The sequence below is a fragment of the Syngnathus leptorhynchus genome, chromosome 18 (genome assembly GCF_054491065.1).
Source record: "Syngnathus leptorhynchus isolate UIUO chromosome 18, UIUO_Slep, whole genome shotgun sequence".
Taxonomy (NCBI): domain Eukaryota; kingdom Metazoa; phylum Chordata; class Actinopteri; order Syngnathiformes; family Syngnathidae; genus Syngnathus; species Syngnathus leptorhynchus.
In genome coordinates, this window is record NC_141212.1 from 7,131,492 (window position 1) to 7,147,757 (window position 16,266).

Below are 16,266 nucleotides of genomic sequence, written 5' to 3' on the forward strand. Positions count from 1 at the left end.
TTGGCAAAGGCTATATGGTCTATATGTTCTATAATTTTGTTTGAAAATGCAGTTCTTTACTAAAGTCATTAATGTTGTATTAAGAAATGATACTGGGCTGGACCTTTTTGTCAATAAATTGCTTGAGTCCTTAGTGACCCATCCGTCTTTTTTTTTCCAAGCACACCAATAAGACATTTTGGACACTTTTGTGGGAAGTCATAAGAAAAGTCCTTGTCTTGCACGCTCTTATGAGTTTGGTGTGGAAGAACTTGACTGAGAACCCTGACCTATAAACCACAAGACACCTTTGGGAAGAACTACAGCTAAGATTTGAGAACATTTGTGGCATTGAAACAATCCCCATTCTTTTTTTATTTCCTTGTCCTGGCTGATCCCCCAACTACAAACTACTGAAGTAAGTGAGGGCTCTGTGGTTGCCATGGGAACGAGCGGCACAACTCACCTTATTACAAGCCAGTGAACAATCTTAAGGATTGTGAAGCTGTCAGTTTATAGGTACATTTAGTTTACTGGCTGTTAAGCTAGGCTAGTGCTAACATAGCATGAGAGCTTTTCTGCATGGCCAGCCATTACTATAGAAAACTGAAGGACATAATTTTTTCCACAAGCAAGGGCGAACGCATTGCAAAGATGATCCTTCCTAACGTCACATTGGAGCATACACACACACCAGCGCAGAGACAAACGGGCACCATGTTGATAAATCTCTGTTTTAAAAAGTCCTTGAGTGTGTCTGTGTGCGCATTGGCCCAGGTTAAGGACAACACTTGGAGAGTAAAAAGCAGCACCATTGACTATAGTAACTGACGAGTGTTAAAGTGTCATTTGCACCTTTTGTTTACTAAATGATGTTTTTTGTGTGTGTGCGTGTGCATGTAATCTGAGCTAAAGGTTGCAGCGTGGGAGCATGCCCTAATCAACCCATACAAATGCTCTGTTAAATCAACCAATATTCCCGTCAATACCAAATGCAAATTGCAATGTAAATGTACTTGTCACAATATCCGAAGAAAATGGCATGAAAAAAAACATCAACCGTCCTTTGCAATTCAACTGCAACATTATCACGTGAGCTCCATAAACTACATTTCCCTTGGAAATACAAACATGAATATCGTAAGGCGCAAAAAATGCTGTTCTGTACTCTCCTCTTGCGCAACCTCTCTAGTTCGTAGATGAATGTGTTCTGCAACGTGAACGCGTCCAGCAGCAAAATGAGTTCCATGAGTCAAATGGATGAAGGTTGAAATAACTGTATGAAGTTGAAAGTGATTTTTTTTTTTTTTTTTAGAGAGGAACAATTACAACTTGACTAACAAACTCTCAGTGTACCAAATATTATTTAAAGTACAGAAAATATTTAAATCAGGTGTTGATTTGGGGCAATAGCAGCTCTGAAAGGCTAAAGTTGGAACGTTTGTTTGAGTTTGCTGCAAGCACCGCACTCCTCAGAATTAGGAGTTAAATTGATTTGGAGGCTGTATTTAGAAACAAAACCTAGAAGCGTAAGAATCTAAAGAATGGCAACACATCTTAAAGTGGGCGACGGAAGCAAGATGTGATGCCAGGAGCTGGTGTTGAATGAAGAAACCAAAAACAAAAAATGAGCAAAGAGGAGTTCAAGGATGAATCCGTGGACCTCAAAGCCTCGTCTGAGCTTCCGGGATGTAGATCTCGATGCTGTCGGCTCGCTCGGTAGCTGAGTTCTGTCTGAACGAAGCTGCTCGCTTGGCGGCCATGAGCCGTCTGCGGGCTTCCTGGCGCTGGCGGTCCTGGAGATCCAGGGATCGCTCTCGCATGACGCCGCCACGGCCCCTGCTGGGCCTCTTGGTCAGAGGGGGAATCCACTTTCGATCCTTGGGAAAGTCAAGAAGAACATGTCTCCATGGAAAGTTATGGAGCCGGCAAAAGTTACAATTTTGATACCTTCTTCTCAGGACTCCCCAACAGTTGCCACTTGTTGCTCTTGATCTGCTGCAGCTCTTCAAATTTGGCAGTGACGTCTTCAATGGAAAGCTGCAACAGGTCCCAGAATCCGGCCAGGTCCTGAGATGTGGGTCTGGGCATGGCGCTTGGGTCCTTGTTTCAAGAAAAGAAGAGAAAACAAAAAGCAAATAGGGAAAGAAGGGAGTAACACACACTTTATTGGCTATATTTACAATGTTTTTCGTCAATCAACCCAGTTCATAGTCAAACCACAGTCAAACCAACAAACAAGCGCGTTTGTTTCACCTTGACTGCCACTAAGAGGCAGTAAAGCACCAATCGTGCCACTTCACGTCATGCATCACGTCGAGAAGAAAATGTGCAGGTAAACTTCCAAAAACGCCTGGCTATTTTATTCTTTTTTTTGTGCTTATTTTTGAATGTTTTTGTTTTTATTTTGTTACGAATATATGTATTTTTTAGTCCTTGTTGCCTCAAACAGGTCTCAAAGGGCTTCAACCAGCAAGAGACATAAATTGATGAATTATCTGAGGAGAAACTCCAATCATCATCACACACACACACACACACACACACACACACACACACACACACACACACACACACACACGCACGCACACACACACACACACACACACACACACACACACACACACACACACACAGGGTAAAGTTTAAATTGTGTTTTATCAATGCTGCATTGCCACAAACAACGTTACGTTTCATTATTAGGCATGCAAACTGCATCAAATCGCATGGCAAAAGGAAACGACACGAAGGGTCACAGTCCTTAAATATTAATGCGCTGCCAAATCGTGCATATCAAAATATGCAACACTTTTTGATATGCAACACTAGATTTTAATCTAATTAAACCTCGTAAAGACATAAAATGATGGACTTTGTCTTGGTGAGTATTTTTATTCATTAAACTGTTCATATTTCTGTCATTTGTTTATTTTGATGGTCAATTTGCAGTAGTTTGAAATGATGTGCTGTGGCTACTTCGTGGACACCTGTTGATGAATTGTGCTCATTACAACATATTGGGCAAATTAGATTTTATTGTCTCTATAAATGTAGATAATTATTATTTCATTTATTTTACCCTGCAGCGCTTCTGATCATAATGGATTGTGTCAGGTGGTCATAATGTTGCGGTCAGTGTGTGCTCTGTAGCCACTGCAGACTTGAGGACAGAGAATGCAGTGGCAGTCCATTATTTAGACTCTGAGGCTCAATTTCAAACTGCTGCCTTTGTGCATTAATGGAAGGGCTCAAGTTCTTCCGATTGGAATTCCCCTTTCGTTTTCAGATGGCTCGACAGCGGCAAAGGGACTGTTCCTCTATTGATTGCTGCGGTCTATTGCTGGAGGGCGAACCAGATTCTCAAAGCTCAGGCAGGGAGAGAAGGATATTTCTTCCCATAATGCAACTCTCTAAGAAGCAAATTAAAAGTATGTTTTGCGGTACTGGGGGGCTTGTCAATAGTACATCAAGGTTTTGTTGTCCATCACTCACCATATTTTGCTGACATAGCCAGTAAAACTGCTGAAACTTTTGGGACATGAGCAGCTGAGCGCTTCCCACCGCACTCCGGATTTTTCCTAGAACTACAAACATAGAGATATTCAAGACACAATCAACCATCAAATCCAGTCAGATTTAAGAGAAAAACAAAAAGATGCTCACTCTCCTCCGACAGATCGTGCTCCTCCGCCTCCCCCTCCATCTCTTTACACCATCCCTCCATCCTTTTGGATTCATTGTGAAGAAGCTGCATGAACCAGCCACCATCCCTGCGAAGAGGAGACACTCGACCTGTCTCGCTGGCCTCCAGGCTGGGTTCGGCAAGCCAGGGTTCAGGCTGCGGGCTGGGGGGCCCGCTGGAGGCCCGGTAGTCCTCCCGGTAGCTAAACAGGCCTTGTGTGCGCACTGTACGGATGGCCCCATACTGCGTGGGGGTGCTTGGCTCAGAGTGGCGCCCAAAAGCGCCACCGAACTGCAGACCCTTGTCTTCCATGGAGGGGAAGCCCTCTAGCTCCATGTCTGCTTGCACCGCGGTGGTAACGCTGTTGGACCGCTTCACCCGACCTCGTCTAAACGTGCGGAGGTCATGTGATTAGAATTGACGTGCAACTCCTGGACGTGATTAAATGTCAAAGCTGTGACTTTTTGACAAAGAAAAAGGAACCACATACCTTTTGTGATCCTCCACCTGGATACCTATAGAGTGAAATTGAGGAAGGCCTTTGCTTTCAGTCTCGGATTCTGTCGCAGTTTCCACCTGTTGAAGACACGCCGCAACTTGACAGTCAAATCTGACATTCTAGACGCTTGTACCATAGTTTAGTGGTTATGCTGTACATGCCTGTATCCCAATGGAGGATCTTGGGGTTTTGAGGTACTCTTCCGCCTTGGAGACCAACACGGCTTTGTCGCAAGTCTGGATGGAGCTGTGGCTGCCCAAGGATGCGTGCCTCTTGGGCGCCGCAGACTCCATGGCCATCGTGACCGCTTTGGAGCTGTCCAGGCTGTCCATGGAGCTGTAGATGGGACGTCCGAGGCTGTCGGTGGCCCACAGACCGCCTTGGGGTTGCCTCCCCTCCTGGTAGGCATCTTGGGTGGATTCAGTGCTGCTCTGGGCTGTCACAGAGATAAGAGGCTTGGTGGTGGCGCGCGGGGGCACGGGAGGTGGGGTCTTCTTGTAACTAGGAGGATATGACACCGCTGGATAGCACAAGCAGGATGACAGGACGAGGAAAAGGCAAAAGAAGGATGAAAAATGAATACAAGCCAAACTTAATGGGAGGACAAAAAAAATCACCAAAGGCAAACAACTAAAAAGCACAATGGGAGCTCGGAAATTTTTAAAATTCATTGAGGAGGGTGTTGTTCCGTAAGTTGAGGTAACTCAAGTATGAGGTAATCTGTTGCCTGCTAAAACACACATCAGTGTTAACAATTGTAGTCACAGCACGCAACACACATATATATACACACACACACACACACACACACACACACACACACACACACACACACACACACACTCAAGCAGACTACTTGGCTGAGAGCTAATTAAGTGCAACAAAACCAGCGGAATTCTGTTAAGACAAATCCCATCACAGACTTGACTTCCTTCCAACTTGAAGAGGCTGCAGTGCTGCAGGAGACTGTGGGTGGCTTCCAAATGGAAGCTTTGTGACTCAGGCAATATGAAACACCACATTGTCTATTTATACATTTTGGAGCCATCTGACTTCATTTTCAACACTGAGCATGTTACATTGAGACTTGCCCACCAACTGAAAGGCTGCAAACGAAAGAGCACAGTGACTGGCTTGTTGGACTCCAGATTTTTTATAATTAATTATAATGATTTCAGACTAACTGACTCAAAGCAAGAAAAAAAAACCCAAATAAAAATAACCTTCCTACACTGGATAAAATCTAAATGATGGCGACTGACTGGTACCTTGCGGTGGCTGAGCACGGTCCACACTGCATGAAGTAGGGAGACGAAACTGAATGCCTGCAATAGCCAAGCAGAGCCAGTTATTGGAGACTCGGCCAAGTGTGACACAGATAAAAACGCTCGCGGACTACATTTACATAGCAAAGCAGACTGAATTCGAAAGCAATTATTGACGTGTTTTCCTTGCAAATGCATTTGTTACATTGGTCAGGAAAGGAACACAGTTATTCTGGATTGGCTGAGCTTGATTGGTGACCAAAGACATTTTAATACTGCTAATATGACATAGCTCTGGTTGTCCATTTTTACCTGTGTTTCTTTGACAATTTCCAACATCATCATACAGTGGGCAAATATTTCAGACAAAACTATTTTGTTTTTTATTTTAGCTGTCAGCTTTCAAATACTGCCTTAAAAAATCTAAATGCTCAACAAAATGCGTCTATCTGAATTGAAATCAATATGTTGCCCATGTATCATGATATCATACTACGCATGCATAATCTCAAAAACAGACATGTTATCTTCATGTACAATACATACACATATTCACGAGACAAGAATCAAAGTCAAATTTTGGAATTTCGCATTGCATCTGATCAGCTCATTAGGATTTCAACTAAGAAAAATCTGAGACCTCTGGAGAGCCTTCATTTTGTTTGTTTTTACATAACTACTCGCTGTATTACAGCATGTAGAGTACAATTTGACACAATAACAGACAAGGACTTGTGTCTCGATATTAAGTATGACTATAACAGACCATATACGAAATACTGTCCATTTTTTTGGTGATCTGGACAAAATGATGGTCGCAACAATTCAAACAGTCACTCCCCGCCGTGCAACCCGGTCCACTTGCGCCAGACGCCGCCTTTGCCACAGTTGCGATGTAGGGCTGGCAGAGAGGCTGGTGAGAGGCCGCTCTGACGCAGATCAGGGCGGCTTGGTGCTTAATGACGTGCAATGACTGACGAGCTGTGCATGAGCATGGGGGCTGGAGATGGAACAGAGTGATTGTGTGGTGTGCGAGTGATGCTAATCTTGCCTCATTTCATCTTTGCGGGGACAATTATATGTTCATTGAGATTAGAATAAATAGTAGTCTTCTAAAGCCTCAAAACCACAAAAACGAATCCTTTGACGGGAAACATTTCATCTTTGCGCGTTGTCAAACACCTTGCTTAGCGGTGACTTTATGTCCTTGTGAGGGAAAAGAACCTGACTAAAACAAAACAAAATAGTATCAATTTTGACCACAAATGCCTCATGATTGAAATGCAATATTGTACCGTAGCCTTCACAAATAAATGTTCATTCAACCTCTTTTTAATATTGTGCCTAGTCGAGAGCTGAAAATTGTTTCCTGGGGTCATCTTAGCCACATTGGGCAGTACTTATTGGATATGTTGAAACCCGGTACAATGTGAACACTGGAAAGAATGCAACTAAATAAACTGTACTGCTTGGTCAAAACCTGAAGAGGGTGATTACAGTTGTGTTCTATGTATTTTTTAATAAGAGCAATAAGGTCTACTGTTTGCTCCAAAGTCAGCCGGGATCGTCTCCACCTCACCTGCAACTCAAGTGATAAGCAAGAAACAAAATGGCTGGCTGGGTTTTCTCCAGTAACATTGAAGTTAGTGATTGTTGTGTTCCTAAAAAAATACACCCTCCAATTGTGTTCCTTATATCTATTTTGTGCATCTGCATGTATTATCGTCATGTGCTCTCGAGCGTGAGGGCCTGTTCATGAAGATGGGTGAGAGGATGAAGAGATGTATGAGTGATCTGACAGGACATCTCGGACACCTGAGGGTGTGTATGATTTTGCCGTTGGGTTTTCTACTTTTTCTACAAGCTAGGCTGTTAATATGTATTTATTGACTGTATATGTAATGTAAATAGAGTTTTGCACAATAAAACAAGCATGTTGTTTGGTTGCCACATACATAGATACATACAGTGGTGATGCCCCCATGGATGCAACCTTACATGTATGATAGTCTCACAACAAACCAATACAAATCAGTGTCAACGAGATTTTTATATATGTATATTATATATATATATATATATATATATATATATATATATATATATATATATATATATATATATATATATATATATATATATATATATATATATATATATTATATATATTTTTTTTTAATTAGGTTTATGTGATTTCATGTTGTTTGGACTTTTGTGTGTCATGTTGTTTACGTTGCTCATACTAACCTTGCTGCACGTTAAAATGATCAGCGTGTGTTGATTGCAAGAAATTTTAACAGAGTCCACCGTCAAGCTGTACTCAAAAAATTAATCTGTGTTACTTCAGGGGTAACCAGGGAGCAAAATTATGACTATATGGGCCATAGAATTAAAGAAATGTATTTAACACACCCAATGTGATTTGTCAAACCTGAGATCTTCAACAGTGAAATTATTATTATTCAGGGCTATATTAAGAGCATTGATTTGTGCTGGTTTGTAAAACAAAGCTGTTTATTTGATCGTAACCTGCCTCACTGCATGCCAGTATATTTAAAAGACAAAGATACAGTAGCCATAATCAATTCTGTTCAATGGTTAAAGCAAGAGAATGTGTTAGTGTTAAAATTGATGAGATTTAACAGACTGTAAATTTTAAAGAAATGAAAATAAACAGCAACCGATAAAAACAAAATACATGGAAAAATCATTCTTTTAAGTTATCCTTTGAAAAGTTGTCAACATAAATGAATACAATGTGCTACCACTAACAAAATGGCAACTACAGTACTTCTTTTTATTCCTTTATCAAGTACTGCTAAACAAACGTTCCACTGACTTGAAGGTGAGAAAAATGAAGACAATTAAAATACACTAGCATGAAACATGACATTATTTTCATTCCTACCAAGTGAAGAATGTCAATGGGTCGGACAAAATGTATGAAACATATAAAAGAAAGAATAAAGCTGTTCCCTACCAGACCTACCGTACTCTCTACGCCCCCCAGCTAAGCTACGGACGCCTAAAATGGGGAATAAAAGAAAAAGGAAATAATAACCAACCAAAAAAATGACAGCTTTCCTAAAAAAAAAAAAAAAAAAGACTAAGAGCAGCTCTTTTAATGTGTTTTAGGGTAAACAACAGGTTGTTTGCTGTTTTGTTGAATGTAAAGCTTGTAAAGCTATGACCCCCATTAAATTAGCATCAGCATAAACATTGTAAGCATTTTTAATTCCATCTTTTATATCAATTTATGAAAAATACATAAGGCCAGGAACATTTGGAATAAAAATTCACAAAAACACCACAGTAAGCAAACAGAAATTGGAAGCAAGAGTATTACATACATGATTCATTCATTTACAAAATATAAGTACGTAATAACGAATGCAAGCTAAAGCGATTGTATTCAAAGGGTGGGATGTTGTTTTGGAACATGGACGAATCTGATTCATGAAACATTCCAGTGTGAAATCCCTGAAAGTCAGCAGAGAAGCACGTTTCTATGAAGAGAACCAAAAAAAAAAATGGAACTCAGATACTTTCAGAAGCTTAATAAGTCCTAATAAGTGTATGTAATACGTTTTGCACAGTTATTTTGTTAGATCTCTGGGTGACAACATATCCTCAACAGAATATTCAAACAAATGTATTGGGATAAATAGGCAAACAGGCAATTCTATATTTAATAAAAAAAAAAAAAAAAGATTATTTTTCCCGATTTCCTCCGTATTTTTATTCTAATTCTCATTTATAGACCAATGTTGTTGCTACACTTCCTTTATAAATTGAGAGTACAATCTTTGGAAAAATGCTGAAATTAAGATGAAATTTATCATGAAATCATAATCGGTTGGCTGATTTTTTTTTTCCTTTCTTTTTCTTTCTTTCTTTCTTTCTTTTTTATACAAAAATATGACTTTGCACTGTATTTCAAATCAACAACAATTTAAAACTCCTTGTGAGTACATGATGCTACAACAAAATAAGTTCACCAGCAAAAGATGTGATTGTGATAAGAACTGCAAATAATACATTTATCTTACTACAATATAATTTGAAAAGAAAATGCCACCAAAAGAAAAGACCATTCTATCACAAGCAACTCAATGACTTAACCTTCCAAAAATACACCAAAGAACCAAGAATTTGCATAGAATGAATGAATACAGATTGGAGACATCATGATTGGCCAGCACCTTAAAATCACCTTGCATTCCCCCAGCAAAGGAGAAAATATTGTTGAGAAATGCCATTGCAATTTCCTCAAATAATGTCTTATTTTTTTCAAAATACTCTATATGTATTCACATAAGTCTTTATAAGCTATATATTTCACAGTCATGTGCCTTCAATGACATAGTCATCATCATAGCTTGTTACGCCAAACAGCCAACCATTCTAGGGTGTTCTGATGTACATTCTCGGAGGATATGCTCGATGGTCAGGGCGCCCTCTCCACCATGTTAATCGCAATTGGTTGGACTGTTTTGGCGTGAAATGTTAGGACATAGTGATAAACCTGCTTTTTATTTGACATTTATATAACAGAAAATTGTCAGTATTGCACATGTGGGCTATAGCAACAATGAATTTGAGCTTTTAGCCATTTATCACCCGTTACTTCATAGTTCTACTGTAAAATATACGTTACAGTACCCAAAAGAAAATTATTCTGTGTAACAATTTATGAGCACTGCTGGGGATGAGCACGATAATTGATTTGTCTTTGATCAGATCATTTTGAGTTATTCTGTTGACCATTTGAAACTGATGGGGGGGGGGGGGGGGGTGAATGCAACCAGGGGTCAGTTTTGACTAGTTGAATCCTTGCAAAGTCAGTTATAGATAGGAGTTACATCCATATAGAGCTCCCTTATGATGCAATTCATCGTGGCATGATGCTAACACAGAAGCAAGAGTTGAGAACATTCAGAGTGAGATTCTCCCATCCCTTGGTCGGAGTTTGATGGAATAGCCAGTCTGCTGTATTTTTTATGTATTTGATGGAATTACTTTTTCAAAGCGGCAACTAGTATTTTTTTTTTATGTGATGCGTATGTTTAATGTGAACAGGCTCACCGTCATTTATTAGTGCTTTTTTTATGTTACAAAATTGCTTTAAAAAAATGTCATTAAAATTTGGATGAAATTGCTGCAACGATTGCCTTTTGGTTGCACAAAGTGGGAAGAAGCTCCATTCTCACTCAGCACAGTACTCCCCATTGGTAGGTTCACATTTAAGTCAGGGCTGTGATACATGACAATTCTCCAGTGTTCTGCGATAATCCTACTGTATTGATGCTTTCTGCCCGGTTGCTCAGGACAAGATCGGGAATGCTAGCGGCTAACGGGCTACTACCATTTCATAAGCAAAGTCATGACCGACAAACTCAACCAGCGGCTCCCACCCATTATGATCAGTCAGGAGCCCAGCTTGGCCATCACTAGTGAGGCGGTTTCAGTACATTCACCAGTACCATACTGCACCTCTGGGGACTTGTTGGCGAGGTAGAGCCCCTCAGCGGCTCTGATTGTCTACATTTGGGGACATTTTTCGACAGCAAGGGTTGACATTTTGCCCAAACATTTACCAACTCAAACTGGGATTTTTTAGACTGTTTAGGCAATAAACTTTCAGTGACCATTGCTACCACCCAAGCGATGGACATGAAGAAATAAATGACCTCAAAGACTTGGAAAAAGGTGCTGTGTTTGGTTTTGAACCAAAGTTACGATTCTTTACTAACCTATCTCACTGCTCATCCAACACAGTATGTTTTAACTGCAACCAGTACAACCAGTACAGTAAATATTTGAATATATTTGATATTTATATATCTATACAAAATTGTACACATTATATACAAACATGACAGGATCTTAAATGGAACTTTTGAAACCATTACCATTTGTTCTACGTGATCATTTTATTGTTTTTCCTCATTTGCATGTTGTGAGACCTTTTCATTTTAAGGTTCATAACCGCAAGCTACACTGGATTTTATGGATAGGTGGTAAACCAAACTGTCCTTTTTCACTTTATTGAAAGATAACAGTTTCTAATTTTGGTGGTCAACCCACATCAACTTTATTGTGTTGAAATATTCAAAATTGGCTTAAAAAGTAAGCAAACCAAAGGTTGATGTGTGATGCACTCTTTGATAAAAATAAATAACTTAAATTAAATATAGGCATACATTATGCATTCTTTACAAAATAATTTTTAGGGTTTATAAAGTTATTCACAGTATACGCAGGTGGTGGAGTTAAGTCTCTACATGGAGAAACTGGAATGAACACGAGTTAAGATCCGTGTTGTACAGGGACAAACCAACTTCATCCGCTGACCGTCAGATATTACGTAGCTCATGTTTGCTGAAGTAATTTTTGTTTGTTTGTTTGTTTGTTGTTGTTTTTTTTAAAGACAATTGAGGAAAGACAATGCTGCTCTTGTTGGCACTTGTTGATCTATAGATCAGCTACCATCTCGCTCACATTCACGTGTCACCTATATCTGAAGGTGAAAACACAAGTGGTCTCTTAGAGGCTGTTAAAAGAACTTTTTGAACCTGTTTGACAGCTGACAGAGAGTAAAGGGACTAACAACAGCCTATGTATCTTAAATTGTTTTCGCATGGCTTCCTCACCTGGTTCTTTAGAGTGACAGATGAACGTGATTAGAATGACATAGACATATATGACATGGGCCCGCTGGTGTACTTCCTACACCACAGTTCAAGACTGGCACTTCTGTGACCGCCTGTGTGGCCACACATTTCTTGCGGTTTCGGGACCCTTTGCTTTTTGTTGATCTCCCATGGGAAGTCCTCCATGGGAAGCGGGCTCGCGGGACTGCCCGAGCCCTCGGGTGTGCTCTCGGGGGTTCCCTCTATGATCTCAATGCGGGGCGGGTTCATTAAATCCATGATGCTAAACGGCGCCGGTTCAGGTTGACACATGACTGATTTGTCCTGCGTGTGCTGCCGAATGGACCAGCTGGATCCCGCTTGGATTCCAATGGAGACTCTATCTTGTGTTTGCGTGGAGCCGTCGCTGCACGGCTCACGACACAATGTCCACATATTGTAGCACTGAGTGAAGTTGAAGAAATTGCTGTTGAAAGTCTTCAGCTCCCCGCAGACATCTCGCCGGAGCTCCGCTAGCTCGTAGCGCATGGCCGAGATCTCATCCTTCCACTGCATGTTGAAGGCGGCCACCATATTTGCGGATTCCTTGAAGGCCTGAATGGCTTGAGGGACCGGTGGCTCAGTTGTGGCCATGGGTGAGGCACTGGGGACCCTGTATGACGGCGGTGTTGCCGGGGGCACTGAGATGGCCGTTACGGTGGAGCTAGTACTGTGCTGGCTGCGAGCGGCCACCGTCTCTCTCTCCAGCCTCTCCAGCTCTGCATAGGCAGAGGAGCTGGCACCATCATCGTCCTCTATCATGTCGTCATTTAGAAAAGAGGTCGCATCCACAACATCATATCCCTCTGGAAAAAAATTTGAATATGCAAGGTGAAAGGAACAGCTGGAGTGTGATTTTATTGAGGTTCTCAACTGGAGTTTACTACAGATATATCTATGACAAGCATACGGTATGTGAGTCAGCAGCAGGCAATTCCGGACACATGCACAAGGCAACTCAATTGTGATGGTCATGCCATGTGTTTTTTCAGTATTATTATTATTATTTTGCTGTTTAACCATCTTAAATTGACAGTTGTGTCACGGAACTCACATACTGTAGGCTTTTCACGTTTTACACTGCCTTCTCAGTCATGTCAAAGAATAACAAGCGTCTTGCCATCTTTTTTACTGCACAGCACAGAAAAGGAGTCAAACACATCAATCATCATCAAATCAGCATTTGCTTACTTGAGAATGGATTCATCAAAAAAAATGTTTTAGTTTTGTGCCATTTAGTGCAAACGAAAAGATGTTAAGAGAGTGATCGATCCACAAGCCACTGGACCAAGAAACAGTTATGAACCCTATTGAACATATTTGGTCCAAGGTGTCTAATTTGACCTTCTACTTCCAACTTCATGGCTGCAATCCCACAGTCAAAGACAGCTGACACTCAATGCCAAAAGGGTAGACTTTGCCACTCGCCGCTTTTTAACAAGAAGCCACACTTTGATGGGGAAAAAAAAAAAAGACGTTCACATATGTATGATACATCTGAGACAGTGGCGATTTTATGCAAAATGAAAGCAGTTGAAGTTTTGGGAAGTATACACCTCTGAAATATTTCCATTTACAGATATCTAACGCACACTTAATAGCGACATTGCAAACAACTCACAAAAGTCAGCGTTGCTTCTGTCGTCGATCCAGCGCACAAATTGAGTGTGTTGTTTACCCGAGAAGAAAAATTAATGGCTATTTTAATCACTGAGAAGGCAGTGCAAACACATATACATAGATATATGTATGCTTCAGGATTAATAAAATACCTGCAACAATCATCACTGATGCTTCCAGTTGTTCTTTTCCCAAGAGATGGTTGGTCAAATGGAGAGGGGGTTGGCAGCTCGTCTGCCCTTACAGAGCACCACACGGGATCCCTCCCACTATCCTCGCAGGGGATAAAATTCGGACATAAACTAAGTCTGCTCGTTTGCTAGCGTAAAAAAAATTCATTGAAGGAATCCATTTTTGTCCCGAGTAACAATTTCTCAGCCGCTATTTCCTCGGAACAGTGTAAATATTGCATCCTAGGAGAGACTAGCTTGGATAGGAGATGGCTTAATCACCACCCAGGGAGCCCTTCCAAAATGTTAGCTGTAAATTTGCGAATGGATCCTCAAAGGTCGGCTTGTTTGGCCTGTTTCAAGTTCAGCAAATAAGACGGTGGGATTGGAGAGTACTCATCTATCGTATCCTCAGTGGTTCTGAAATTGTAGATGGAAACCAAACTGAAGTTGGTAGGTTAAAATAAAATACATAATTCCAAATTGAACAGGAAACAAAAAAAAAAACACATCGGTTTCCATTTTAAATTGACAGAAAAGGAAAATACAAAAAAGCTGCCTATAGTGAGCACATAGGTATTTAAAGAAAAAAATGTTTCAATAGGGTTCATAGCTTTACTCTTTACGGTAAACAGCAAATGCAACTGGCCAGGGAATATATTTGTTTGTTGACTTACCTTAATGTGATCATATGGTTTTAGTTTTTAGCCAATCAGGGCAGTTGAGGGCTTGTTTATCTTGACCCAAATGTTTTCTAAAAGCCTACCATTCCCTGACCTCTTGCCCTTGCCCTTCTGACAACACAGTCTATTGTAAACATAGAACACCAAAGTTTCACATACGCAGGGCCCTTTTTGTATTTTTGTTTTTTTTGTAGACATGCCATGTAATGTGGCTGTGCTGTTGTGTGGTGATGAGTGCATTCGACCCCTCCCACCCCAAAAGCTAAGCAATCTAGATATGCATGGAGACATCTAATCAAAACCATCTAAACATTCAGGGTGATGCAAAAAACTTCACAAAAAAAACTCAATAAATTCTAGAGAAATTCAAGGGTTCCCCACTGTACATATGTAGGTATGTCAAGTTTGTTCTTGTGATGCATGAAGATATGTAATCTAGGCCCTCTCTCAGTTAGCGGGTTATTGTTTTACCTGTTGTGGATCTGAGAGTTGAAGTGACAGTGGAGGATGTCATTGAAGGCAAGCAGTCGTCATCTTGGGAATAACCAGCCTGTATTGCACGGAGGTAACTGTGGCTTCGAGTGCGGAACGAACCCGGCAGGTCCAAGGCCTCCATAGCCTGGGATTCTACTTCGCTAAAAACGGACTCGCAAACTGACTCAAACTGGCCATTGATCTCAGTCTCACTCACCTGAGAGACAAAAACAGGAATAGCAGTCCTTAATTTTTCCTCTTCCTTTCTCTTTCTCACTTTGATTCTTCCCCTTTGCACAGCAAATATGAAGGAGTGTTAGCATAAGGACATGGCCACTGACAATTCCCGACCAACTTCAAACTGCATGAAAAGCAACATCAAATAAAAACACAATCACACATAATATATTAGCTTGGTAGTGCACAGCATTTTTTTTCATCTTCCGTAACCCCGCCCCCCCAAAGTAGGTACAGTACTATTTATTAGTCATTTCTAAAATAAATAAATAAATAAATACAGAAATTCAGCTTCCAAGTGGCGTATTTGCTCATAATAATAATTTATGTAAACAGTCGACTGACTGACAAGGTATATTGTCAGTCTGTATCACATTGATATTTTCGATAAATGTTTGACTTTTTAATAAAGTCAAAATTAAGATAATCAGATGCTTCTGTGAGATTTTGGACAAAAACACATTTTCCTCCTCTTACTTGTTCTCCATTAACGGACTTCAACAAATCATTTTACTGTGGCAACCACCAGGGTCCAAAGCAGCTCCAGAACAGACTCGCACAACTGATAGCGGTGTATGAAAAGGGAAATACCTGGAAATGTTAATGTGTGGTTAATTATGATGCTTTGTCTCACAGCCCCTGTGCCTAGCCGCTAATCTTGTGACGTAAGTAGCAGTCTGCTATTTGGTATGTCAGGAAGCTATGTCATTGGTAGACCAAGATGACAAGTGAGTTAGATATCAATGACTTTTTCATGACATGCAGAATTGCTTTCTAATGATTTTTTTTTCCCCACAATTGGTGTAGGTTAACTCAAAAATGAACATTGAATGTTTGTTTGTGTGTGTACATAATTCAGACAAAATTGAATTTCAAGTGTCGTTCAATAATGTAAAAATTGTGATTTTTTTCGGACCATAGGGTGCAATGCATAAGGTGCATTACTGTACATTGAAGGAAACAAA

General features: G+C 40.5%; 1 protein-coding gene across 3 annotated transcripts in view; it reads right to left on the reverse strand.

Moving 5' to 3' along the window:
• dlgap2b (discs, large (Drosophila) homolog-associated protein 2b) overlaps nt 1-16,266 on the reverse strand; it is a 35,964-nt gene continuing 19,698 nt past the window's right edge. For 2 of the 3 annotated variants that reach the window (XM_085938042.1, XM_085938043.1), the window contains 2 exons: nt 15,062-15,281; nt 11,679-12,923 (listed from right to left, as the gene is read on the reverse strand). In XM_085938042.1, the coding sequence (XP_085794168.1) occupies nt 12,109-12,923; nt 15,062-15,281 (1,035 nt within the window). In that variant the 3' untranslated portion in view covers nt 11,679-12,108. Of the gene's footprint in view, nt 1,860-1,929; nt 2,083-3,471; nt 3,564-3,642; nt 4,050-4,151; nt 4,238-4,321; nt 4,681-5,428; nt 5,486-11,678; nt 12,924-15,061; nt 15,282-16,266 lie in introns of those variants that run through there. The other variant, XM_085938044.1, reaches the window with a different exon arrangement.